This window comes from Thrips palmi, unplaced genomic scaffold (genome assembly GCF_012932325.1).
Source record: "Thrips palmi isolate BJ-2018 unplaced genomic scaffold, TpBJ-2018v1 HiC_scaffold_4, whole genome shotgun sequence".
In the NCBI taxonomy this organism is placed as follows: domain Eukaryota; kingdom Metazoa; phylum Arthropoda; class Insecta; order Thysanoptera; family Thripidae; genus Thrips; species Thrips palmi.
The window spans coordinates 839579-865505 of NW_023144631.1; the positions used below are offsets into that span (position 1 = coordinate 839579).

The 25927-nt window shown below is 63.3% G+C and overlaps 1 protein-coding gene across 2 annotated transcripts in view; it reads right to left on the bottom strand.

Moving 5' to 3' along the window:
* LOC117649648 (tyrosine-protein kinase Dnt-like) overlaps positions 1–25927 on the bottom strand; it is a 74073-nt gene that overhangs the window by 15963 nt on the left and 32183 nt on the right. For both annotated transcript variants that reach the window (XM_034392585.1, XM_034392584.1), the window contains one exon: positions 10510–10637. In XM_034392585.1, the coding sequence (XP_034248476.1) occupies positions 10510–10637 (128 nt within the window). The remainder of the gene's footprint in view (positions 1–10509; positions 10638–25927) is intronic.

A 25927-nucleotide genomic window follows, 5' to 3' on the forward strand; every position in this document is an offset into this window, starting at 1 on the left:
ATTCCGAGAGTCGTTTTCGTCGCTCCGTCTCTCTCGCACCCACACGGCACGGCCCATGAGTGCGAGAGAGGCAGAGCGACGAAAACGACTCTCGGAATCAGTCTGCAGGCCGGGCCGGGGATGATCGCGGGCCAAACGAGGGGCGGCGGAGCGGGGCGGTTCATCAACTCCAGTTTGGCTAAAAGCCCTGCCGGCCGGCGACGCCCCCCCCCTGGGTACTTTCACTTAAGGCTGCAAACTTGCTGCCGGCGGTTAAAAGGGTTACCGCGTACAGCGAAGAACGCAATCATTTTCGCGCTAATCCGAATAAATGGATCACCATTGTAAACTCGATGTCACGGGCGCGGCGCAGGTCGCCCTGGCGTGCCCTGGCAAAACGTCGTTCGCGTCCCTAAGGAGATCCACTGTCGCTGCTTTGTTTTTTTTTCGCGAATTAATGGAAAACGGAGGCCAAATAAGAAGGCCCCACGGAGCGCTCCGGTGGCCGTAAGCCCTTCACTTGGCGAAGCAGGTAACACGAGGAAGGGCGGAAGAAGGCGCGCCGCTTGAGCGGGCTCCTGTTCCTGGTCCTGGCGGCCCTGGCGGTCCCGCCGAAGGGTTTCGTCTTCGCTCTGTCTCTCTCGCACTCGTGGGGCGCTCCGCAAAGGTGCGAGAGAGACGCGGCGAGGAGAACGACTCTCGGAATGAGCCCGCTGGAGGGTAGGCCGTAACGAGCTCGTCGATGCCACGCCACAGTGGGCCAGAAGCCGGTGGAGGCGGCCAAAACTCTAGACGCGTTTTGAGCTCCAGAGTCGCTAAATGGGACTCGAACCGAACGTGTGACCCCACCAATGGATTCCTCGTTCGAAGAGCAATCCATTGGTGGGGTCACACGTTCGGTTCGAGTCCCATTTAGCGACTCTGGAGCTCAAAACGCGTCTAGAGTTTTGGCCGCCTCCACCGGTCTTCTGGCCCACTGTGCCACCCCGGCATCGCCGCCGCTTCCCGCTCCCCACGGCCGATTACATGGCGAAAGCTCGTCGAACCGTGTCGCATTAATTCGCACGCAAACTTGTGTTTTTCCGTGAGGCGGGCGCCCCTCCCTTCTCCCCCCGTCGTCATTTAGCCCCGCTCGAACGGGCTAAGCAACCAAACCGCTAATGTTTTTGTTGGCGCGTGGGAGTGCGTGCGTCGCGTGCAACGAGCGCGGGACGCGGCCAATCTAGATTACACATCGGCGTCGTGCCGAGGAGAGAGAGAGAGAGAGAGAGAGAGAGAGAGAGAGAGAGAGTGAGAGAGAGAGAGAGAGAGAGAGAGGAGAGAGAGGGGGCGGAGGGAGAGACTAAGTGAACACTCGTTTTCAAACCCCCGACGAGGAGCGGCGCGAAACTAAGAGAAAATTGTAAATTGGCGGTGGGCGCACTGGACTGCAGGCCTTGCAGTGTGGGGCCGCGCGCGGAAGGAAACACGTGGCGGACAGGCGGCGTCGCGGCGGCGGGGCGACGGCGGCGGGACAAGTTTAAACGACGCCATATAATTTCCCCTGGGCAGCCCACCCCGCCCCGCCCCGCCGCCCCGCCCCGCCTGGCCACCGCTCAGACAACACGCCAGACTCCTTTCATAGGCGGCGGGCGTCAGGGCCGCGAAGAGCGCGAGATGGGCTGAGCAGCTCGCACCACGGGGCAGCCCCACCCCACCCAGGCCCGTACACAGACCCCCTCACTTATTCACCAGGGGGGCTGCGCCGGGCTGCGCGCTGCGCGGGGCGTCGTCCCTGCGGTGGACCCCGGCCCGCCTCGTCAGAGTGGCAAGAAGACGACGGCCTCGTTCGCCATCCCCGCACACACACTCACACACACACGCACACGGCATTAACCGGCACTTTATAGCGCCCCGCCGCCAGGCCGCCAAGCCGCACAACGTTCTACGGGCAGATCCGCACCGCCCGCCGCAAACTTCCGCCATCGGGATTGCGCACGCACGCACCACTCACATTGGGCGTGTTTTTGCCGCGGCGGTCCGAGGCCGTGCCTTGGCCGTGCCTGATGAGGCGCAAGGAGCCCATTGAATCTTGCTGAGAGCAGTAATGGGGCCTAATCATCCCCCCGCGCCACGCCACGCCGCGCCACGCCACGCCGCGCCACGCCACGCCGCCACGCCGCCACGTCCAGACATAAACCCCGGCCGGATCATTACTGGCAAGGCCGACGGCACGCTGCGGACCTGGCGGACCTGGCGGACCCAGCGACCCCGGGGAGGGGAGGGAGGGGGCGGTGGGGTAATAAGGCTGGCCTATGCAAACCCCGTGCCCCGCGGGGCCCTGCACAGTGGGCCAGAAGACCGGCGCCGGCGGCCAAACTCAAGGCGCGTTTTGAGCTCCAAAGTAGAGGACTCGAACCGAGCGTGTGACCCCACCGAAGGGTTTCTCGTTCGGAGTGCAATCCATTGGTGGAGTCACCCCTTCGGTTCGATTATCAGCGACTCTGAGCTCAAAACGCGTCCGGGATTTTGGCCACCTCCACCGGTGCTTCTGGGCCGCCGACGGGATGCCTCCGAGGCCCCGCCACAAAACGGCGCAGCTGGCCGCCGGGCGAGGACTGGCGGCCTCCGGCCTTGCCTTTGACGGGGACGTCCGCGCTGAGATACGGCTCTGTGGATGCTCGGCGCCGAACAGTCAGGCAGCGCAGCCGGGCAGGGCAGGGCAGGGTTGACCACTGCCTCGGCCTCGGCCCGCTCACTGCGACTCACTGGCCGGGCCCCCCGTTGGCCGTTTTTGCCGGCGCCGGCGCCTTTGGCTTCGCAGAAACGGGGGGGGGGGGGGGAAAGGGGGCTGCCTGCATAATGGATGCCACTGGAACATAAATCACGACGTCAAAGATCCCCGCCGCCGCCAAGCAGGCCGCCGAGCAGGCCGCCTCGCGGCAGTGAAACGCCTCGCTAAACACTAGGCGATTAAGGCCGCCCGCCTTGAGGCCTTTGGGCCTTTACGCCGCCCCCCTTGAGATTCCAAACGCGCTGCTCCAGGAATGAAGACCGTGCCGCGGCTTTAATTCACACGCGAGAGAGAGTAAGCGGAGAGTGAGAGAGACTCAGCCTTCCCGCAAACAGTGAGCATAGTGAACGTCTCCGAGGGGCCAGATGCCGCCACGGCGCCGCGTTGGTGGCGGTGCGGAGATACGGCCCCAGACGGTGCTCGCGCTGCGCTGCGGGTTGCCTGGAACACCCTTCCCTCCTCTCCTCTCCCCGTGACGCACGACACCCATATCTCTGGCGCGACGTGTGACGCTGCGCTGCGGCGCTGCGACGCCTTGGCCACGCCCTGGCGACGCCATGGCGGCGCCCCCCGCGAGGCGCCGCGACGCCTTCCGTCTGCCGCGGACGTGCGGCTGGCGTGTGTCGCGATATGCAATTCCAGATTTATTCTCGGGCCGCCTTGCCGCCTCGCCGCGCGGCGCATCTTGACGCCGGGATCAGCGGCAGGGCCTTCTCGGCGGCGGCGGGGAAGAGGGAGAGTCCGGGGAAAAGGGTTGCGACAGGCGCTGTATGTCAGTGTGCCGGACAGATAGCCGTGATGGCCACCCTGCCTTGTATCTGCCCCCCAGGCCCCGTCCCGTGGCCGTCCGGACGCGTCCCCGGGCCCCTAAGCGCCGCTCGGCACGCCAACGCCGCGGAACAGGACAACCAGCACGACCGGCCTACGAGCAGCGCATACCACCCGCCCCGACAACGGAACAAGGCTGTTGAAAACAAAAAGCTGATAATGCCTGCTGCTGCAACTCGGCGAGCCCGAGGCGAGCCACAAAAAGCACCAGCGGGCCGCCCGCTAACGGCTAACGGCCAGTGCAACACCAACTACTCCACTGGGAACGGCATTACAGACATTACACGGCCGGAGCGCGTTTTCTCGCGGGGCGAGTCAAGTTCCGCTTCGTCGCCGCGCCGCAGACTGATTCCGAGAGTCGCTCTGTCTCTCTCGCACCCATTCGGGACGCCCCATGAGTGCGAGAGAGACAGAACGAGACTCCCGGAATCAGTCTGCTGCTGCTGCGGTCGTCGAGACTGCGCGCCGTGCCTGCACGCCTCGGCACGCACAGTGGGCCAGAAGCCGGTAGAGGCGGCCAAAACTCAAGACGCGTTTTGAGCTCCAGAGTCGCTAAATGGGACTCGAACCGAACGTGTGACCCCACCAATGGATTGCTCTCCGAACGAGCGATCCATTGCTGGAGTCACACGTTCGGTTCGAGGCCTGCTTCGCGACTCTGGAGCTCAAAACGCGTCCTGAGTTTTGGCCGCCTCCACCGGCTTCTGGCCCACTGTGCGCCGGCGCCTGCAACGACTGCAGCATCGTTGGCATTCCGGGCCTCGGCCGCATCGGCCTCGGACTGATGACTCCGGGCGGAAAAAGCCCCGGCCGTTCGGGTGCCGCCACGGCCAGCACGGCCAGCACGACCACCGCCCGGAGCGACGGGGACGGCGACGACCTCCGCGGGGCGCGCTTTGTTTTCTGTCGGCGGGCAGCGCGGAGGCACAATGGGTGTCGGCGAGGGACTCGAAACAAATAGCCTCAATTACTCGCAGCAATTAGGTCAGCAGCGGGCAAACAGGCCGAACCGGCGCGGAGGCCGAGAGGGCCGAGAGGCTCGCAGAGACCGATGAGGGCAGCCCGGCGCCGGCGGGGGGTCGGCGGCACACTGATTCCGAGAGTCGCTCTGTCTCTCTCGCGCCTACACGCCACGCCCCACGCGTGCGAGAGAGACAGAGCGACTCTCGGAGTGAGTCTGCGGCGGGGAGTCGCCCCCGGAGTCGGAAGCCCGGAATAAAGCGACAGGGATTATGAACCGGAAACGCGCCGAAAGGGAAAACGCGCCGCGCCGCCGGAAACTTGCCTCAATGCTCCTCGCCGGGGACCTATCGCCGAGCTGGCGGCCACAGCGCGACGGCCGGGCAGACCGAGCAGCCAGGCGTCGTAACAAACGACCCTACCTCTCATTTGACATGCTGCCCGCCTGGCCTGCCTGGCCTGCCCCACTTTTGTGGCAACTGGTTGACGGACGGGTGGGGCGCGGGGAGGGAAGGGTGGGAGGGAGGACGTGCGCCGAATGATAGCGAGTATCTCCTCGAGGCAGCCCGGCGCTGGCGGGGTGCGAGATACCGGCCTGCTTGTGGGCGGGGCGGGGCGGGGGTCGGGCCGAGTTGACCCAGAGTGGCGTTTGACGCGCTCAGTGATTTATCGCAAGGGCGACCTCCAGGCCTCCGGGCTGATGAGAAGGACGGCGACGAGGTCCTGGGTCCTGGCCTACTTGCACGCCGGGACCTGCACTAGCACAACAGTCCGCCCAGCCACCGCGGCGAAGCAGAGCAGAGCAGCCCCTGGCAACTGCCTAGCCTGGCTGCGGCAGGCTGCATGGGCCTGCAGTTGTAGCCCGTAATGAAAATGGGCCCAGGGCCAACCGGGGCCAGCCGGCAGGCCGATTCCGAACGGTGCGATCCTCTCTCTCTCTCTCTCTCTCTCTCTCTCTCTCTCTCTCTCTCTCTCTCTCTCTCTCTCTCTCCCCTCCGGACCGCTCCGTGAGTGCGAGAGAGACAGAGCGACAATAGTTGTGAGTGCAATCGCCTGCCGATTGCCGTGCCGCAGTGCGGTAATGACGCCGCGACGCGTTTTAGTAACGCGCTGCACTGTAAGCCGAGGCTCATCCAGCAGGCGCTTCCGGCCGGCCGAACCGCATTCAGAGCTTTCAGAGATTTCAGAGATTTCAGAGTGGCAGTAAAGCAAAGCCAGCGCACACCGCCGACGCGCTCGCTGCCGTGAGCAGAACAGGGAGGACGAAACAACAAAAAGAACAAAACACCACCAACAACAACAACGTGCGCGGCAAACTCGTTCGGCGGTGCTGCCCCGCGGCAGGCCGGCAGGGACATGTAAGTACTCGCGTACGCCGAACACGCCGTGCTAGTACACTGGCACGGACACGCTGCGCTCCGCCAAGTTAGTTACTCCCCACTAAAGCGGGCGCCGCAACTTAGCGGGCCGAATTCTCTCGCCGTATCAGGCGGCCCTGCCCTCGCATGCAGGACTCGCCCTTCTCTCCCTAAACCACTTTGGCGCTGCTGTCTCCAACAACGCCCCGCCCCGCCCCGCCCCGCCCCGCCCCGCCCCGTTCCCTGCGGCGTGCTCGGAACAGCACCTCCCTCATGCATCGCCGCAGCCGGGCGGCAGCCACCTCACATACCTGGCTCCCCACCTCCCCTTTCCCGAAATCAAGTCCCCCAGCGCCGCCACTGAATTAGTTTCGCACTGGCGCTGCATTATGGACGCAGCGTTTTAAAATTAACCCACTCGAAGGCTGCTCGGCTCGGAGGGTAGCCCCGTTCCCAAGACGTGAATCCCGGCCGGATCGGCTCGGCTAGGCTCGTCCTTGGAACTCCGTGACCCTCCCCTCCCGGCCTCCGGCCTCTGCGGGGCCATGGGCGGCGCGCAGCTGACCCTCGCGGTGACCCTCCGGCCGGGCGAGCGGACGGAACGCACGGACAGACAGACGGACAGACAGACAGACTGGCGTACGGCCTCTGCGGTCAGGTCAGGGGATTGAACAGGACAAGGGCTGGCGAGGTTGAGGGCAGTGTTTGCCGAGTTGACCAGATTTCCGGGCTAGGGCAGCGAGGCGGCGGCAGTGACGGCGCGGCGCGAGCGCCTGTGACCCACGGCATAGGCAACCCGCGGACACGGCCGCGCTGCGGGCCTGCCCCCCTGCCGGGCGCTGAGCCGAGCCGAGCCGCCCGCTGAAGCTCAAGCTGAAAGGCTTGAGGGATTTCCCTTTCCACCGAAAGCGATGCGGAAAATGCGATGACCGGGCGGCGGGTGGAAGGGGGGGGGGGCGGTGGCGGGGAAGGCCGAAATTGTTACCCCCGTCACGCCGCGGTGCGCAGCGCATGCCAAGCCGAAGGTGAAATCTTGCCACACCCTGCCGTGCCCGTGCAGGCCGTGCCGGCCGTGCCGGCCGTGCTCGAGGGCCCGGACCGCACGCGCGCTCCAACCCCAGCCCGTCCGCCCCGCCCCGCACTCACACACGCACTTTCACACGCATCAGCCCTCGGAGGAGAAGAATAAAGGGTGGCGCTGGAGACGCTGCTACTTGAGGGTCCCGCGCAGCAGTAGCGCAGCGAGGAGTGTCAAGTGTGAAGAAGAGCGGGAAAAAAACAAATAAACAACGTTTCGCACAAAAGGAAGGCAGCCGTGTTTGTGCACGCCCCGCCCTCGGGCCGTCCTCTCGCGCGACGCCACGCCGGGATCGCTTTGCTTCCGCCTTCTTCCTGGCCGCCTGCCTCTCCTGCACCCTCGCTGTCCAAACTCCAACTCCATCAGCGGCAGGAACAGGAATCAAACACCAACAAACAGACCGGCCCGGCCCATTCCGCAGGACCGCGTCGTCGCTCTGCCTCGCTCGCTGTCATGGGGCGGCCCGTAGGAGTGCGAGAGAGACAAACCGGTCCACCGGAGGCTGGGGGACGCGGTCCACTCCACTCTGCTGCACACCTTGCCGGGGAACGTCGCCAACCCTTGCTTTGCTTATTCCCGTTCCATCAACACGCCTTGCCGCGCCCAACCCACGCAACTCCGGGCTGCCGGCAAATTCCTATCTTATTAGACTCTGTCTATTCGCCCGCTCGACGGCGGCGCACGGCGGCGAGGCGCACGCGAGGGCCTCGGTACACTGGAGGGGGAAAGTGTCTCCGGCGCGCCTAACCACACCACACCCACCGCGACACCGTAGAGGGCGAGGGGAAGGGAAGGAGGGACATCCCTTACCGCCCCGCCGGAATTGAAAACGGTTGAGGTGGATGGTCGGAGTATTTGTCACCCCGACTTGCCGCCCGTCCGTCCAGCTGCCTCATCCCGTCTGTCTGTCTGTCTGTCTGTCTGTCTGTCTGTCTGCGCCTGTCTTCTGTCTGTCTGTCGGTCTGTCAGTGTGCCTGCTTGCGGACTGATTCTGTGAGTCCCGTCGCCTTGTCTCTCTCACACCAATACGGCACGACCCACCAGTGCGAGAGAGACAGAGCGACGAAAACGACTCTCGGAATCAGCGTGCTGTCGCTCTCCGAGCGACACGCTAAGATTGATAATTGGGCACAGTGTGTGTAGCGCCGCTCGCCGCTCCACCGCGCCTGACGGACTCCCCAACCCACCCCTTCCTTTCCGGCGATGTCCACTGGACCGGAGCGACGCAACAGTCGCTAATAGGATTGCCCAGAGTGCGGCGCGGCACGGCGGCGCCGGGGAGTGGAAAAGAGGAGGGGGGAGCGGGGGGGACACCGGGGACATCTCACCGTTCAGGTGCTTCGGCGCGTGATGCCGCTTTCTATGGATTCGCTCGGTAATTTGCATCGGGTAGGAGCAGAGCGCCCGATTCGTCGCTCTGTCTCTGTCGCACTCACTCGTGGGGCTCTCCGTGAGGGTGCGAGAGAGACAGAGCGCCACGGCGCGGCGCGCGGCGGGTTCAAACACCTCGCCGCGGCGGTGGCGTTCTTTCACCTCGTTCCGGGAACTGCCGTCATCCCCTGCAACGCGCGACTTGCGCGTACCTGGCGCCGCGGAGACAGGGGAGGGGGATTGTCTTTGGGGACGGCGTCGTCGGAGGGGAGGAGGATCAGACGACGGGCCCGTCACATAACAATCGGAACACGATAATTACACCTCGCCTCGCCGAGACACTGGGGTGGCTGCCTGCCTGCCGGGGACGGGGCGGGGCTCCAAACGGCCGTAACAAGCATGCTAACGAGACTGGCGGGGCTGGCGGGGCTGGCAGACAAACAGGCATAACGCCATTGCATTGATAAAGGTGGGCCGCCCCGCGCCCCGCCCCGTGCACAGCGGGGCGCAGCGGCCCGGGCAACCCGGCGCGGACCAGAGCCGTACGCGGACGGGCCGCGCGCACGAAACTGAAACACTTCTCCTCCTCGGCTCCGTGGCTCCATGGCGCGGTGCGGCGCGGCCCCGCGGCCCGTGCAGGCAGGCAGAAGCGGCAGCGAGGCGTGCGTACAATCGCAGCCAACACTCTGGCAGCAGGGGCTCCGGCAGCTATCCAATTTCGCCGAATAGAAACACCGTCGGGGAAAGCCCCCTCCCCCTGCAGGCGCTGCAGGCCGCCTCGGTGCCCCGCTGCGCCCCGCTGCAGTGTACCGCCGCTCCGCCGCGAGGCGACGAAGGCCGCAAAGAAGCGCGCCGGGAACACGCTCTCGGCGATTAGGCCCTCGATTAAGTCAAAACCGTGGGAACGCGGCGGTGGTGTCTCTCTCGCACTCGTGGGCCTGCCCGGAAGGGTGCGAGAGAGACACGACGAGAGCGACTGGGGCACTGCTCGGAATGAGAATGCACGGGGAGGGGTGGAGGCGCCTCTGCATTCTGGGCGATTCTGGGCACGTCCCGGGGATTACCCAGAGGGCAGTGGCGGGGCAGCCCGTCGGGGCGCGGACTGGTTGCCGCGCCGGGGCGGTAAGGTGACCCTCCCAGCCCCACCGCGTAATGTACCCTAATCGAGAGATTAATTCATTGCCACCCACGACCTCTCTCTGTCTCTGTCTTTCTCTCTCGCACTCGCGGCGTGACGGGTGCGAGAGAGAGGGGCCGGGGCCGGCGGAACCCCCACTCGAAATCAGTCTGCTGGAGGCTTTCTGTCTCACTGCAAGGGCGGGCTCGCCGAAAGGAACGCAGACCTCACCACTGGGAGACGCGTGGTCCAAGACCGACTCCAGCAGCAGGGGCGCTGCCCTGCCACCGGGCACCGGGCCCTGCCCTGGCCTTCGAAAAGAGAGACCTCATCGGTGTGCATATATTTGCACACAGGAGGCAAGGCGGCAGGCCCCGTTCCACTACACGAGATGGGAAGGTGCATCGCCGTAGTTCGGCGGGGAGGCCAGGGGAGGGCGAGGCGCTGCCTGCAAACAAACGCCCTCCTTGGCCTGCCTGAGCCCTCGGAGCCCCTCAGCAGGGCGGTTCCGCGAGTCGTCTTCGTCGCTCTGTCTCTCTCGCACTCATCGGGCGTCCCGTATAGGTGCGAGAGAGACAGAGCGACGCAAGCGACTCTCGGAATCAGTCCTGCTGCCCCTCAGCCCCGCGCGCGCAGCGCACAACAGGACGCCGCCCCTCTTCGACGGGAATCCTCATAAGGATGTGAATCCGCTCCCAGATTGTGCCTCGGGAAGAGGCGAGTAATACAGTGTAAGAGACGACCCCCTCATCCCGGCTCGCCCGGCCCGCCCGCCCCACTCCAACCAGACTACCAGGCAGCACGGCGCGCGCCCGCTGCAGCAGCGCAGCGTGCTGCAGCAGACTGATTCCGAAAGTAGTTTTCATCGCTGTCTCTCTCGCACTCAAGAGGCGTTTCGTACAGATGCGAGAGAGACAGAGCGACGTAAACAACTCTCGGCATCAACGTGCAGCAGCACCGGCTTAGGCGAGGACGACTACCAACTGCCTCACGAGGCGTTACAACAGAGTAAAACCTCACGCGAAACAGGAAAAAGAACACCAACCTGATGCTTGGCGACGACCTGCCAGTTGAAGGTGAGGTTCTGGATGGCGGCCTTGACGGTCACCTTGAAGCCCAGGGCGTACGTGTTGACGACGCCGTCGCGCACGTAGTACAGCTCGTGCGACGTGCCTGCAAGCAGAGAAGGGAGACGTCGGTCAGGAGGAAGTTGTCGGCCAGAGCAAGCACGGCAGCGGCCGGGGCGGTGTACCTCGCGGTGTACGTCGCCCCCTCCGTCTACGCCGTCTCCGCGACCCAATCTGCTGGGCGCCGCCCTCGATCGAGTCAAACAAATGCAGCGGAGACACTCGAGCGCGACGGGGCGGGGCGGGGCGAGTGAATCAAAATCCCCAGCGCCAGCGCGGTGCCAAGGAATCCGGGCGAGCGAGGGGAGGCCGCGCAGGCAGGCCGGGCAGGCGGGCAGGCCGCGTTACTCAAAGTTGCCGCAACACAAATACGGCCGGGGACAACGGGGCGGGGCGGGGCGGGGCGGCAACGCATCGGCGGCAAACAATGGGAAGATCATTGGATGCCGGACGGCAAAGAAACTCCCAGCCTTCCCCGCCATTCAGCCAGAGGCCGGAGGCGAGGCGAGGCGAGGCAGGCCAGAGGGCCAAGTTCCCGATAAGTACCGCCCGCCTCCCCGTTCCCACGATCCGCGCTCCGGCAAAGCAAAAACCCGAGAGCGTCGCCGCATCTTCTGTCTTTGTCGCGCTCATGGTCGAGGCCTGGCGGCCCTGGCCCGGAAGGCCGAACTAATTTGATTGGCTTCCGCGCCGCGCCGAGAGATGTTGAATTCCGCGCAGTTTTCAATCGACGGCTAAAAAACGCGGGAAGAGTTCAATTTCATTAACTTTTTTTGTTCGGTGCGTTGCGCGGGTGAGTTGGGATGGGACTCCGCGCGCCCGTACTGTCACTGTCACTCTTCGGCGCGGCCATGCACCCCGTGACAGAGGGTGTCTCTGTCGCACACTGACGGGACGCAGCGTAAGTGCGAGAGAGAAAGAGAGCCGTGTGCACAGTGGGCCAGAAGCCGGTGAAGGCGGCCAAAACTCGGGACGCGGTTTGAGCTCCAGAGTCGCTAAATGGGACTCGAACCGAACGTGTGACCCCAGCAATGGATTCGGAGACCAATCCATTGGTGGGGTCACACGTTCGGTTCGAGTCCCATTTAGCGACTCTGGAGCTCAAAACGCGTAAAGAGTTTCGGCCGCCTCCACCGGTCTTCTGGCCCACTGTGGTGCGGGGCGCCAGGGCGGGCCGACAGGTGCGAGGCGTCAATCGATGCGGCGTTGTAGTGCGGGCCTCTTTGAATCCCCCTGCTTGCCGCCACAGCGCCGAAGGGGACCCCGTCGCCTTTGGCGCCCCGCGCCGCCCCGCCCCGCCCCGCCCCGCCCCGCCTTCCCTCAAAGTTTCCGTCGCGGTGCGCAGCCGAGCGGAAGGCAATATGCCCAGCGCGTCGCGTCGCGATGAAGACGCAGTGGCAGGTGCGTCGCGAGGGTCCCTTTCACTTCCACCCAATCGCCCGGACGGAATTCTTCCGCACCGCGCCGGGCCCGGCAGACAGAGACACAGACACCAGTGTAGCGTCTCTACCGCCGTCCTCGTCTAACGCTTTCCGAGCGCGCAGTGTTTGCGCCACCACTTAGTCCGACGCGCAGAGCGGCACGCCGGCAAAGCCCTTGCGACGACCGACCGACTCGTCATAAATCGCGGCGAGCAGCACACTGATTCCGAGAGGCGTTTTCGTCGCGCTGTCTCTCTCGCACTCGTGGGGCGTGCCGTACGGGTGCGAGAAAGGCAGAGCGACGAAAACGACTCTCGTGACCAGTCCGCAGAGCGCCTCGCGTCGCGCTCACTCCCACTCCCGCGGATTGCCCCTGTCAATAAAGAAGGCAGTGATAAAAACAGAGACAGCGAGAGAGGAGGGGATGCGGCCGAGGACGTGGCGCGTGCGAGGATGCAGGCTCCGCGAGCGCCGTGGCGGGTAGGCCATCCACCAGCACCCCTGTCCGCCGGGACTGCCTACGCGCCATTACCATTACCACTAAGGGATAGACCACACATGATCGTATGCCATTTCGGGCCCGGACTCATGCTCGCCTGCACTGCAAAACGAGACAAGGTCGTCCTTACTAGGGTGACACGTTATACCGGCGGGAGAAGAACCTCAATTGGCTACGGTTACCTCCGCGCAGCTTGATTGCCACTCTCAGAGGATCTTTCCGTCGTGCTGTCTTTGTCGCACGCACGGGGCCTGCAGCAAGGGTGCGAGAGAGACAGAGCGACTCCACGCGCCGCTCCAGCCCGCCGTAGCGATAATGGCCCCTTCGACATTTTGAACAAACACTTCCAGTCTGTTTACCCTCCTCAATGTTTCCATAATGTCTCTCGCCTCGGCGCGATAACTTGCCCCCGCAGCGCGGCCAGTCGAGCGATGCCGCTCACTCTGTCTCTCTCGCACTCGTGGGGCGTGCTGCGGGGGTGCGAGAGAGACGGGACTCGGTCGACAGATACCGCGCCGCCATCAACGAGGGCGAGGCCACGGAGCCGGAGAAGAGAAGACTGCTCTCGCCACAGAAAACGCTTTGCGTGGGCTCGTTTCCTGGTGCGCGCCTCGCAGTGTAGTGTCTGCAGCAGCGAGGCCGCCGCCAGGACTGCCGTGTTCCAGGCCGTGTAGCGGAGCAGCCAGAGCAGCGAGAGGAGCCAACCCGTTGACGACGTCGCGCCGCGGTATCTGATGTGAACTGTGCGCTCGTGCAAACACACGCTCACACGCGCGCCGCTGGTTCACACACACACACGCACAGACACACACGGCCTCCTCTCTACCCGCTAATACGCCTCTTTGTTTCCGTTCCAAAGTCGAGACTCTCTCCTTTGTGCCGCCGAGTTTCTCATTTCCCCCGCATCGTTTTATTTGTTTCTGCGCGCCACACGGGAGTGGATGAGGGGGACGGCGGAGGGGGACGACGCCGAGCCGCGCACCTCGAGCCGCGCCACCACCAGCAGCAGCGGCACCAGCACTGGGAAATGATTCCGAGTTGGAGGCCCGGCATAATGCTAACGTATTCATCCAGCACGACGCGCCTCCAATCACTGGCATTCATCTTCGGAGAGGCCGCCGCACTTCGGCTGCGGCAGCAGCACGGCCACGAGGACGACGAGGAGCAGGACGCCCTCTGCGGCGACAACTTGGAATCTGTTCCTCCCCGGGCGTCGTTTGGGCCCCATTGACGCGCCGCGCATCCCGCCCCGCCCCGCCCCGCCCCGCCATCCATTCTGCGGCACGTCCAAGGAGGCCGTCAGCCACAACAAAAACCGCTTGCCGCCGGAATCGAGCATCGGGGCGCGGCGATCAATCATGCGGCGGCAATGCGGTCGACGGGGCGACGCCGAGGAGGCGCATACGCACCGCCCCCGCCAGCGCGTGCATCGTGCATGCACTCGGCCTGCTTCTAGCGCGCCGGCAGTGCCCCGCCCGGCTGCAGCAGCCTCGCTGCACAGTGTGGCGACAAACTGAGAGCATTACGCAAACCGCACCGTCGCCGAGACATCTCCCTGCAGGCCGCGACACCCCGACGGCCGGTCCGACGGGGAGGGCGGCCGGAATGGAACTTTCGTCGAGGGGGCCACCACCCCCGTAATCCTGTGTACAAGTTTGCTGGTAATCTCTGGTAATCCAGACTAATTTCCCCAGTCCTTGACAATTTTGTCATTTTCAACGCCTTTGAGATTTTCCAAGTTCGAGCGATTATTCAACGTTTCGAACCATTGTCGAAAATTCACGGGATTACCCCGTAAATTCCCCAAACCCGACTTGTGTACGCCTGAAGCAGTGGCCGCCACCACGCTTTCGTGCGCCGTTCGCACCGCGCGACAACCGCACGTTCGCGTTGCCCTTCTCTCCGCAGGCTGATTTCGCCGTTGTGAGTCTCTCGTCCCGGGGCCGAGATGAATGCGAGATGGTAGGCGCGACTCTCGGTCAGCGCATAGCGCTGCCGAATGAAACGGAGATTAACCTTTCCTTCGCCCAAAAAACGCACACGGCCCCGCCCGCCTCGGCCACGGCAATGGCCGCGAACACGCATGGGCCCCCTGCACCGTGGGGACAAAAGCGGGCGAAGCCGAGGCGGGAAATGTTTAGTCAGAGCGGTGGGGCTGTGTGTGAGTGTGCGTCGGTGTGCCTCGATATGAATGTATGTATGGTTGCGCGGTGCGGCCGCGCGTTAGCATGCCGGGGGATCATGGCGGGCGGACAGACTGACTGACTGACAGACAGACAGACAGACAGACAGACAGACAGACAGACGGATGGGCAGACACATCGACAAAGCCACACACAGCTGGGCGACAAAAAGACGGCGAGTCCGAGCGAAAGGTTTAAGGGGGCAGTAGCGTCATTTGCACGTGTTTTGACGATTTTCGAACCTCCTGTTTAGACGCTAATATAAAGATAAGTATGAATGCCAGAGACAACGGCAGGCACCATTTGAAAATAAAAGTTTTTACAACATTCAAAAAAAATATTTTTTTTGCATTGATTAGGATGTTGTGTTCTATGCAAAATGGTCTGCAAAATTACATGGTGTCACTGCGCGCACGATTGCAGCCAAAGTTTAACTTTTTACCATCGGTAAAATGCATCTGAAAGCATGAAATTGCCCATAAAATGACCCTGTTCAATATTGGGCAAGAAAAACTATTGAAACGCTCATCTTCAACGTAAGACCGGAAACGAGGGGCCACATTTTTGACTGGATTCCAAATTAAAAACCCCAAGGGTTTGCTTTTATTTTCCGCAATTTCCCCTGCTTTTTCAGATGCATTTTACCCGATTGGAAAAAGACGAAGACTCTCTGCAATCGTGCGCGCAGTGAAACCATGTAATTTTGCAGGGGCCGTCTCGCCCCGGAACCCCAAACGCATCCTGCCCTTCCCCAGCTACAACCCCACGTCGTTGCTTTTTGAAGCTGTTGTGAGCTTTTATATTTAGTATGGTTTCCTGGGGGCCCTTTGCCTCTGGCACAGACTGATCAGATTAACGTCAAACAGGAGGTCGACACATCGACAAAAACACGTGGGGAAAAAAACGGGGACTCCCCTTTAACGCCAACAAGCACATCGCGTTCTCGTGCCACGCTAACACACTGCGCCAGCCATTACTCGGCGATCGTAATCCGGTCCGCAAACCAACAACAAACAACAACAAGCGGACTCGGCAGTGTCGGCGGCCGTGCAGGATCGGACGTCATAATTGATGAACGCGCAGTGATCGTACACTGCGCTCCGCACTCCGCACGCGTGCGAGAGAGACGGAAAGAGAGAGAGGGCGCTGCAGCACGTCATCGAGGCCGTGTCGTGTCACTGGCCGCTGTTTGGCCTGCCGGTGTAGTGCATCACGCGCTACATCACGTCGGCCGTCGGGTCCAGCACCTCATTACCACACCGCCGGCAGGCTTTGCGTCCGCGCGCATGGCGCCCCGTCTCTCTCGCACTCGTGTGCCGGGGGTGCGAGAGAGACAGAGCACGTTTCGGAATGGACACGCGCGCGAGGGCTAATTGCGTGACGGCCCAGCGCGTCGTCGGCGTGCTCCACCGCACCGCCGCCACCAAGAACCGCGCCAGCGTTCACAGTGTCGCGGCCGTCGGATCGGATCGCGAGCACGCCGCGCCGCGCCACGCCGTCGCGCTGACAGTGTCAAAGGATTTGTCCCGAATCGCATTTCCGAGGCTGGCGTGGATACAGCGGCAGGCAGAGCGAGGCAGCGGGGCGCCCCTTAAGCCTTTTATTCCCGTCCGGCAGACCGACTCCGAGAGTCGCTGTCGTCGCTCTGTCTCTCTCGCACCTACAGGGGGCGCCCGTGAGTGCGAGAGGGACGAAAACGACTCTCGAAGTCGGTCCGCCCCGCAGGCACGAGGCGCGGCGCGCATAGCGGGCCGGGCAGCGTCCAACGCGCCGCGGGGGAAGAAAGAATTTCCGACGGCGCGGGATAGGACGGCACGTCGCGGGCCGCCGAATCTTCAGGCATCCCTTTTCATGCTTCGCGGGCGGAGCGCGACGCGACGTATGCTCTGCACAGTGGGCCAGAAGCCGGTAGAGGCGCACGGAAAAAAAGGATTAGTTGTGACAACTAACATGTTAGTTGAAAAGCGTCCAAAGAAGATTTTAGTTTTCACGACTAAAAGTTTGCTGCTCGAACGAATTTATAAGTTGGAACGACTAAAAAACTACAGTTGGCTCAAGGATAAAGTTGATTGTGCCTACACTATGTTAGTTGTGATGACTAACATGAGCGTCACGAGAGAAAAGAAGCTTCGTATAAGAAAAACCTTCAACGGGTATCGATCGCGGAATCTGTGATCTGAGAGCTGCTGAGGCTATCCACTGCGCTGTGGTGAGCTGATAGCGGGAGAATGACCAATGACGCTGATACAGCAAACTGACCGATGCTAGGACAAGCGACGATTAAATGATCGCCCGAAAGTCGGGTCTCCTAAGAATGTCCGCAGCGCAGTGGGCAGCGTCTCTGATTGACAAGCGGCGCGTCCTTAAGTTTATTCCCGTCCGGCAGACTTTTTTTCGTGTCGCTGTCGTCGCTTGTCTCTCTCGCACCTACGGGGCGCCCGTGAGTGCGAGAGGACGAAACGACTCTCGAGTCGGTCCGCCCACAGGCACGAGGCGCGGAGCGCATAGCGGCCGGGCAGCGTCCAACGCGCCGCGGGGAAGAAAGATTTCCGACGGCGCGGGATAGGACGGCACGTCGCGGGCCGCCGAATCTTCAGGCATCCTTTTCATGCTTCGCGGGCGGAGCGCGACGCGACGTAGTTGCACAAGCAAGCCGGTGGGGCGGCCAAAACTCAGGACGCGTTTTGAGCTCCAGAGTCGCTAAATGGGACTCGAACCGAACGTGTGACCCCACCAATGGATTCCTCGTTCGGAGAGCAATCCATTGGTGGGGTCACACGTTCGGTTCGAGTCCCATTTAGCGACTCTGGAGCTCAAAACGCGTCCTGAGTTTTGGCCGCCTCCGCCGGCTTCTGGCCCACTGTGCTCTGCCTGCATGCGGAACGGGGAACGTGGAACACACACCGCAAAGCAAACACGGCGCTCCCACAATTACAGACTAATGAAGCGGCATGCCAGAGTCTCCCTCGGCGGGCAGGTGCTGGCCGACATCGACTGGCACGCGCCGCGCACGCCGCGCACGCAGGGGCCGAGGCGGTGTGAATGATTGACGCGCTGTCGTCACAAGACACGTGCACCGCTCCGCGGCCTCCACGTGGCCGCTCTCGGTTTCATTTCCCCACCAGACCGATTCGTCGCCGCGTCTCTCTCGCACTCATGGGGCACCCCAGCGGTAGGTGCGAGAGGGACAGAGCGACGAAAGCGACTCTCGGAATCAGTCTGCAGGCGCCGGGCGTCCAGCGCCGCCCAGCGCCACGCGCCGCTCAATGCTAAATGAGCCGCTGCAGTCGCCAGCAGCCTGGGGAAAAAAAGAGTGTCGGGGTGATAATGAAAAATGAAGCGGCAGCAAATTGTAACGAGTCGCGAGAAAAAAAGTAAAAACGGTGGTGGGGCTCATTTACGCGCGAATCAATAGCGAGATATGAATGGAAAGGCCGCGTTATTCCGCCACGTTGGCCGAGGCCGGCAGACTGACCCCGAGAGTCGTTTTCGTCGCTCTGTCTCTCTCACACCTGCAGGGGAAGTCCCATGGGTGCGAGAGAGACAGAGGGACGAAAACGACTCTCGGAATCAGTCTGCTGGCCGGCGCTGCTTGGCGAGGCGAGGCCCGCCGCCTCCCCTCCGCATTTATCACACGCGGCGTGCACTGCACGGCCTCCTCCGGGAGCCCGGCACGGCCTCGGCAATCAAAGCGCTCTCTGCTGGAAAACGAGGCCGATAATGCGCCCTTAACGCGCTGGCCGAGGCCAAGGCCCGGGCCGTGCTGGCCGTGCACAACCTGGCCGTCGCGCCCGTCACCAGGCCTCGGTCAAACGGCTACGCTGCACGGCCTCGGCCGCGCGACACATGTTTTCCCTGACGGCCGTGAAATGTGGCCCAAATATCGGATCGGCGTGGCGGCGCGGCGGGCGGGGGCTCGGCGGCAGTTCGCCGTGCTCGCCTCGCGCTCGGGGTGCTGTAGCTCTTTCCCGCGCTGCCTCCCCCCTCCCCCGCCCCCTCGCGGCGTTAAATCATCCGCGGCCGAGGCATGCTAGTGGCACACCGGCATGCCTGCCCGGCCCGCGGCCCGCCCGGCAGGCCCCCACTCGTTCCTTTTGTTTGGCCGCCTCTCGGCGCGGACTCGCGGACTTTGGGATGCAGCGCTGCAGGCCATCATCAGTTCAGCACTGATTCCGAGAGTCGTTCTCTGTCTCTCTCGCACTCGGTGGCGCTCCGTAAGGGTGCGAGAGAGACAGAGCGACGAAAACGACGGGCGTGGCGCGCACCAGCATTCCGACGCACGTGCGCGCGGCCACGGCGCGAGGAGCATTGCATCACTCTGGCGCTCGGGTCACTTGGGAGGGGAGCGGTGCATTCTCATCGACATTCATGCATCATAGCGCGCATACGTCGATAATGAGGCGTGGCGGGGCGGGGTGGGGTGGGTTGGGGCGGGCTGGGCGGCGAGGTGCTACCCCCATTCGGCGTTCCTTCTCGTGAATATCGAATGATGCGCATGCAGCCTTGCATCCCCTGCCCAGCGAGGCACCGCCGGCCTTTTCGATATATCGTTTTGTGGCGTATCGGACAGAGGTCGGGTCTCAAGTGGGTGCCATCGAGTCGCCGGCGATGACGATGACGAATCGATTAACTATTTACTGCGTTCAAGTGGAGTCGAATGGAGTGCTGCTCCGCACTTCCACTTCACAGTGGGCCAGAAGACTCACGCAGGCGGCCAAAACTCCAGACGCCTTTTGAGCTCCAGAGTCGCTAAATGGGACTCGAACCGAACGTGTGACCCCACCAATGGATTCCTCGTTCTGAGAGCAATCCATTGGGGGGGTCACACTTTCGGTTCGAGTCCTGCTTAGCGACTCTGGAGATCAAAACACGTCTAGAGTTTTGACCGCCTCCACTGGTCTTCTAGCCCACCGTGCACCTTCCGCAGGGTCGAGAACACAGCCGCCGCCAGCGAAGCTGCAGCAGTAGCAGCAGTTAGAGGCCATATTTCTGTCGACGGCGAGATTAAAGCGGCCGCGGGTACGTATTTACGTTGCGCCTCGGCGGCCCTGGCGGCCCCGGCCCGGCCGCGCTTGACGGACCGCGAAGCGCAAGTTGCAGTGCGGGGGGAACGCCACCACCAGCGCCGCCCGGCCGAGACGGCAAAGAAACGCAAAAACACGCCGCGCCGCGGAAAAAGGAGTTAGTTGCGGAGTGATTTTCTTTCCCCCGCTCCGTACTTCGTAATTCCCTTGCCGGGCGTCCCTGTGCGTGCCGCTCGGCGTGCCGCGCGCGCAATTTAAAACGTTCATCTCGGAGCGCGGCCCTAATCCGCTCCGGCCCCGCGGGAAAGCGCCGGAAAAGCCGGAAAACTGGCGGCCAAGACGGCGGGAATCGTTCCAGGCGCTGCCTGCCCCTGGCCCTGCGCTGACGGGCTCCTCGTCCGCCCGCCTCCGATTTCCAAAATTTCCGCGTACTCGTCGTTGTTGCCCCAGGAGGCCCCGGCAGCGCCCGGTGCGGCGCGGCGCGGCGGGGCCCGTTCCGCCACGCTGGGACAATATTGGTCGCGGAGAGGAAAAATTGAGGGAAGCCCGTGGGAAAAACGGGAAAACACGGGCGGCCTTCCCTGCGGCGGACGGGACGGGCCGAGGACGCGGCACGGGGCGAGTTCGGCCGTTCGGCCACGGCCTCGGCCAGGGCCCTCCCTCGGACTCAAAGCCCGCGGCGCGGGGACCGCGCGTCCCGATTCCCTCCGCCCCACTCCGCCCCGATCGTCCTCCGGGACAAAAGCACGCTGCCTACGGTTTAACAACGGGCACACGTGAATGCGGCCTTGTGTGTGTGTGTGTGTGTGTGTGTGTGTGTGTGTGTGTGTGTGTGTGTGTGTGTGTGTGTGTGTGTGTTGTGTGTGTACGTGTGCGTGTGCGAGTGCGTCCAGGCTTGCCGTTATTCGCATTCCGAGTGCGCTAGCGACCCCCTCATTAAAAGCCCTGCCGACGGTGGCGCTGAGCTGCGCTAACAAACACGTGTCTCGCTGCACCTGCCGCACAGTGTTCCGTCGCTCCGTCTCCCTCGCACCCTCACGGCCCTACGGCGCGCCTCGCGAGAGCGAGAGAGACGGAGCGGCACCAGCCTGCTGCAGCTAACGACGCGCTGGCTGGCTGCGCGCTGATCGCCCCCAAGGCGGCCCAATCGAAGAGCCCGTCGCGGTGTTCGAACGGTTTCGTCGTCTGTCTCTCTCGCACTCATGAGGCGATGCGTAGGCGTGCGACAGAGACAGAGCGACGAAGCGCCGTGCCGAATTGCTTTGCTCGGATGGGCCCCTCGCGTGGGTAGCGCCAGTCAATCCACTGTCTGTTCTAATCCTGATCGCCGCGCGACCCCGTCAAACCGGCCGTCAAGCTAAGTGGCGACGCGGGTGGTGGTGGTGGTGGTTTTTGTGGTGGTGGTGTGGTTCTTGTGGTGGTGGTGTGGTTCTTTTGGTGGTAGTAGTGGTGGTGTGGTTCTTGTGGTGGTGGTAGTGGTGGTGTGGTTCTTGAGGTGGTGGTGGTGTGGTTATTGTGGTGGTGGTGGTGGTTATGGTGGTGGTGGTGGTGGTACTGGCGGTGCTGGTGGTGGTGGTGTCTCGCACAGTGGTGGTGGTGCCGTGCGGGCAGGTCACCGCGTCACCGCCAAATGCTGCCGTTTTAGGGCGTTCTTTTGGCTGGAACGCGAACCTCGATATCCTGCCCCAAGCACCTGCACGCCGAGAGGGCCGGCCGAGGTGGACGACGGGGTGCTCGACGTGGGGTCAAGGAGCGGCGGCAGGCCCGGCAGGCGGGCCGGGGAGCCAGGCGGTGGCCTGCAGCCAAAGGTCCCCTAAAGGGCCGCAGAATCTTATTCCGCTGTGTTCAGCAAGGGACGGGGCCGCCGGGTAAGGTCAGTCTTTGCAGGGAAGGGAGCTGGGTGGGGCGGGGTGGTGGGCGCGGTGGGGCTGGCGGGGCGCGTAGCGGTGCAATCCCGGGAGACGTAAAACGGGACATGCACACAGCCCTGGTGCCCTGCGTGGCTGCGTCCGGGAGGCGGGGCCAGGGCGGGGCCTCGACGGCCACCCCTCGGCACGACGCGGCCTCCAGGCGGCCTCGCTTCGGACGCGGCCAGGCCGCACAGGAAATGCGTGGCGGCACGGAAACGGGCGGCGGCGGTGTTTGTGGAATCCCTTGTTTGTCAGTGCGCCCAACGTAAAAAAAGAAACGAGGAAAAAAAAGCAGGAAAAAAGTAGGAGCGATTTTCTTAGTCGGTTTGTCTTGTTAGCCGCGCAGACGATGATGCCGATTCTGATGATGGTGATCACGGAGCGTGAAACAGGCTGAGGCATTTGTAGACGGAGTGGGCGGGGTGGCGGGGCGGGGAGGTGGCGGGCAGTGCCGCGGGCCGTTGCCTCCAGTCGACTTCCACCCTCGCTTTGATAAATCGGACATCTGCGGTTTCGCCTCAAACCGCCGCGTGGCGCCGCTTCCGCGGCTAACTGTCTCCGCGCACGAAGGGCCCGGCGAAGGGCCGTCTGTCTCGGATCGTGTCTCTCTCGCACCCCTGCGGCACGCCCCATGAGTGCAACAGAGACAGAGCGAAGAAGCGATCCCCCGGAATGCGGCGGCAGACGGGGGAGCCGCTAGAGGTGAGCAGCGAGGCAGCAGACGCGCCCCCACCTTTCTTTCCCGGTGACCTGACGGCGGCGCGGACCCCGGAAATAAACCCCGCAGAAGTACCTCCGGATCAAACCGCGCGGAAAATACGCCCCTCTGCTCGGCTGGACCGCCGGACGGCGGCGTCGCGGCGCCGGGGCAGGGCAGGGCAGGGCATGCCAGGGCAGGGGTCGGAAGGGCGGCGGCCCGGACACTGGCAAGGGGGCATCCAGGCATCCTGACGGTGGGGTTATACTGCCGCCCCGCCCCTCCCCGCGACCAATCCCCCGACCTGTGCTGCTGATCCGAACCCCGCAGCGCCACCGGTCCTGCCCCGCCTCGCCCCGCCTCGCCCCGCCTCGCCCCGCCTCACCCCGGCCCGCCTCACCCCGCCCCGCTGGCGGCGCCGTCACGTCCGAGAGCCGCACCATTCCAACACACACATACACACACACATACATACACACACAAACACACACGCACGTGCCTTGCAGATACAATGACGACGGATTTTCCAAAGTCATGTCATATTTTACTTTCTCATTTTTGTTTTTTGTTTTTTGCGTTTCATTTCTGGTGCTCTTCATTCCCGCCTGCCTGCTCACCCTCGGCCAGGACCTTCAGCCAACCCTACGCTTCGGGGTCGCCGTCCTGTGGAGTCCTGGACGGGCAGAAGAAGGTCAGAACGTCGAGAGGGAGGACATGTTTTTGCAATATCGATGAACCGCAAGCTGAAAGCTGAACGCCGGTCGACGTGAAGCTGGCCCTGGCCGCGGTCCTCTGCGCGCCAACTGTCCGCCCCAGGGGTGCCGCACAATGGGCCAGAAGACCGGCTGAGAGGCCAAAATTCGAGACGCGTTGAGCTCCAGAGTCGCTAAATGGGACTCGAACCGACCCGTGTGACCCCACCAATGGATAGCTCTCCGAACGAGGAATCCATTGGTGGGGTCACACGGTCGGTTGGTGTCCCATTTAGGGACTCTGGAGCTCAAAACGCATCTCGAATTTTGGCGGCTCCACCGGTCTTCTGGCCCACTGTGTGCTATGTGCAGCTGCCGGCCTCCAGTGCTGTGTTCCTCGCGACCCCAGCGCGGCCCTGCTGGTCCTGCTGGCCCTGCCCCTCCCCGTGACCCTTGTGAACCACAACATGCTGCCGGTTGGCCCTGCAGTGCCCCGCCCGCGCCCGTCCCGCCCCACTGCGAGTCCTCCACGATTGTCCGCCCGTTCGCCAATAATTCCGCGATTCTTATGCCGCCGCGCTCCGCTCTGTTTTCCTTGGCCGTTTACACAACTTTGCTTTTTGTTTTTGTTTTTGCTTGATTGGTCCGCTTGTAGTACGGAATAATATATGGTCGGCGGGGCGGTCCACTGAAACAACAGTTCATCAAGCATTCGATATCAGCAGGCGCGGCCGATTCCAGGGCGAAATGCAGGCAGAGCCGCGCCGACCGAAGGCCGGGCTAAAAACGGGTTCGTTTTATCACCGGTCCGTCCGTCTGTCCGTCCGTCTGTCTGTCTGTCAGTCTGCCCGTCCGTCTGCCTGCCGGCTGAATGCCCCGCTAATCAATCGGAATTAAGGATAGTCTGCACAATAACTCATCCGCTCCATTCGTTGCCGATGTTTGTCACGTCCTTTTTCGCGGACGTGCGCGCGCGACCCACTGCAGGCTCGGCTGACTCGGCGGACGCCGCTTTTATTGTTTTATGTCCGTTTCCGGCAGCCACCGGGGATTCCGGATTTGGGACTCGGGATTCTGGCGGCCGCAGCGAGGACGGCAAAGCTCACAGTGGGCCACAAGACCGGTGAGGGCGGTCAAAATCCCGGACGCGTTTTGAGCTCCAGAGTCGCTAAATGGGTTTCAAACTGAACGTGTGACCCCACCAATGGATTGCTCTCCGAACGAGGAATCCATTGGTCGGGTCAAACGTTCGGTTCGAGTCCCACTTAGCGACTCTGGAGCTCAAAAGGCGTCTAGAGTTGTGGCCGCCGGCACCGGTCGTCTGGCCCACTGTGCAGCCAGCGGCAGGGACCGGCGGGGACAGCACGGCTCAGTGAAAAAGCATCCACAAGGGATTGCCGGGGAATTATGAACCCCGAATCGGTTTTGATTTCCAACGCGCCGCACCCGGGGAGTGGAATCCGTGCTCCATGTGGCGCCTGCTGCACACAAACACGGGCACACACACAGACCCACACAGACAGACAGCGCGTAACGCCATTCCATAGTTGTCGCTGGGGAGCAAGCGTGTGCTGCGAATAATCATCCCCTCCTGCCAATAAGCTTTCTGCCCTGTTGTTCCCGCCACATTATGAACGAGCCCCGCTCGGCCCCGCCCCGCCCCGCCCCGCCACCGAGGGACACGACACGGAGGGTTGATACGTCGCCGTGCGCGCTGTGCGCTGTGGATGTGGCTGGCCCGAGGACAATGAGGCCAGGCCGATAGACCGGGTTTGCGGGATCAACGCTCCGGTCAGCAGAGCTAGCCTAGCTCACGGCGCACACAGCGCGCAGTCTCGCATCGCGCTGTCTCTCTCGCACCTCTACACTCTCAGACTCGCTTCATGAGTGCGAGAGAGACAGAGCGACGGTAAACGACTCTGCAGCCTAAATAACGAGGAAGGCAGTCACCCGCCGCGCAGTGCGCGTTGCTTTGCCTGCCGCCTCTATGAGCGAGCACCTGACGAGGACGTCTCCGCCGCGCAGATTCACTGGCATGGAAGTGCAGACGGACGGACAGACAGACGGACAGACAGACAGCAGGCGGGCGAACGGCCGGGCTGCGGGGAGACAATCGCGCGTTGTTTCCGAGCGAGTGGCGAGGAGCACACCGCCGTGCCGTGCCGCCGAGCCGCCCCTGGACGCGGACGCGCGGCGGGCAGGATTAGATCTTGATCCAGCTCTGTGTCTGCACCTCGCGCTCCGCCGCGCTCCGGGGCTTTTGTTCACATCCGCCAAGGGAGGGGGGCGGTCCTGTTTTGGAGCCGGCGGTGCGGTATTGCGGTTCGATGGCACATGGCACGGCAGGCACGGCGCCCCACGTGGCGCGCGACGCCCACACTGCAGTACGCGGTGGCGCCGCGTGGCCAGCGCGCCGAACGAACAGCGGTTTAATCCCCCAGGCGGCCACCCCCGCCGCCACCGCGGCCCGACGCCCTCGCCGCCCCCAAGCAGCCACCCTCGGAAATCCATAAAAAAATCTATTTGAATCAATTTATGCCCAGTCCGGGCGAGAAATAGCAATGGGCTGGACTGCGGTGCCGGGGCGGCCGTCGCCGCGCCTCATCGAGGCCACAAAGTAGCAGGCAATGCGGCGGCGTGGCGCGGGGACGGAGGATCGGCCTGTTCTGCACTTTGCAGCTCCGCCGCGTGGCCAAGGAGGGGGCCGTCAGCTCCCCCGATGCCCCTCTCTCTATCTCTCTCTTTCTCTCTCCAGGCGCCCCAAGGTTATTTTTCCCCTATTTTATGCGAGTCGCCATCCGGCGGCAACCCCCCCCCACCCCCTCCTCTCTCTCCGACACCCTCCGAGAGGGGCAATCCATGTGTCCTCTCGCCCCCGTCACTATATTTCTCCGGCCGAACTGGCTGCTG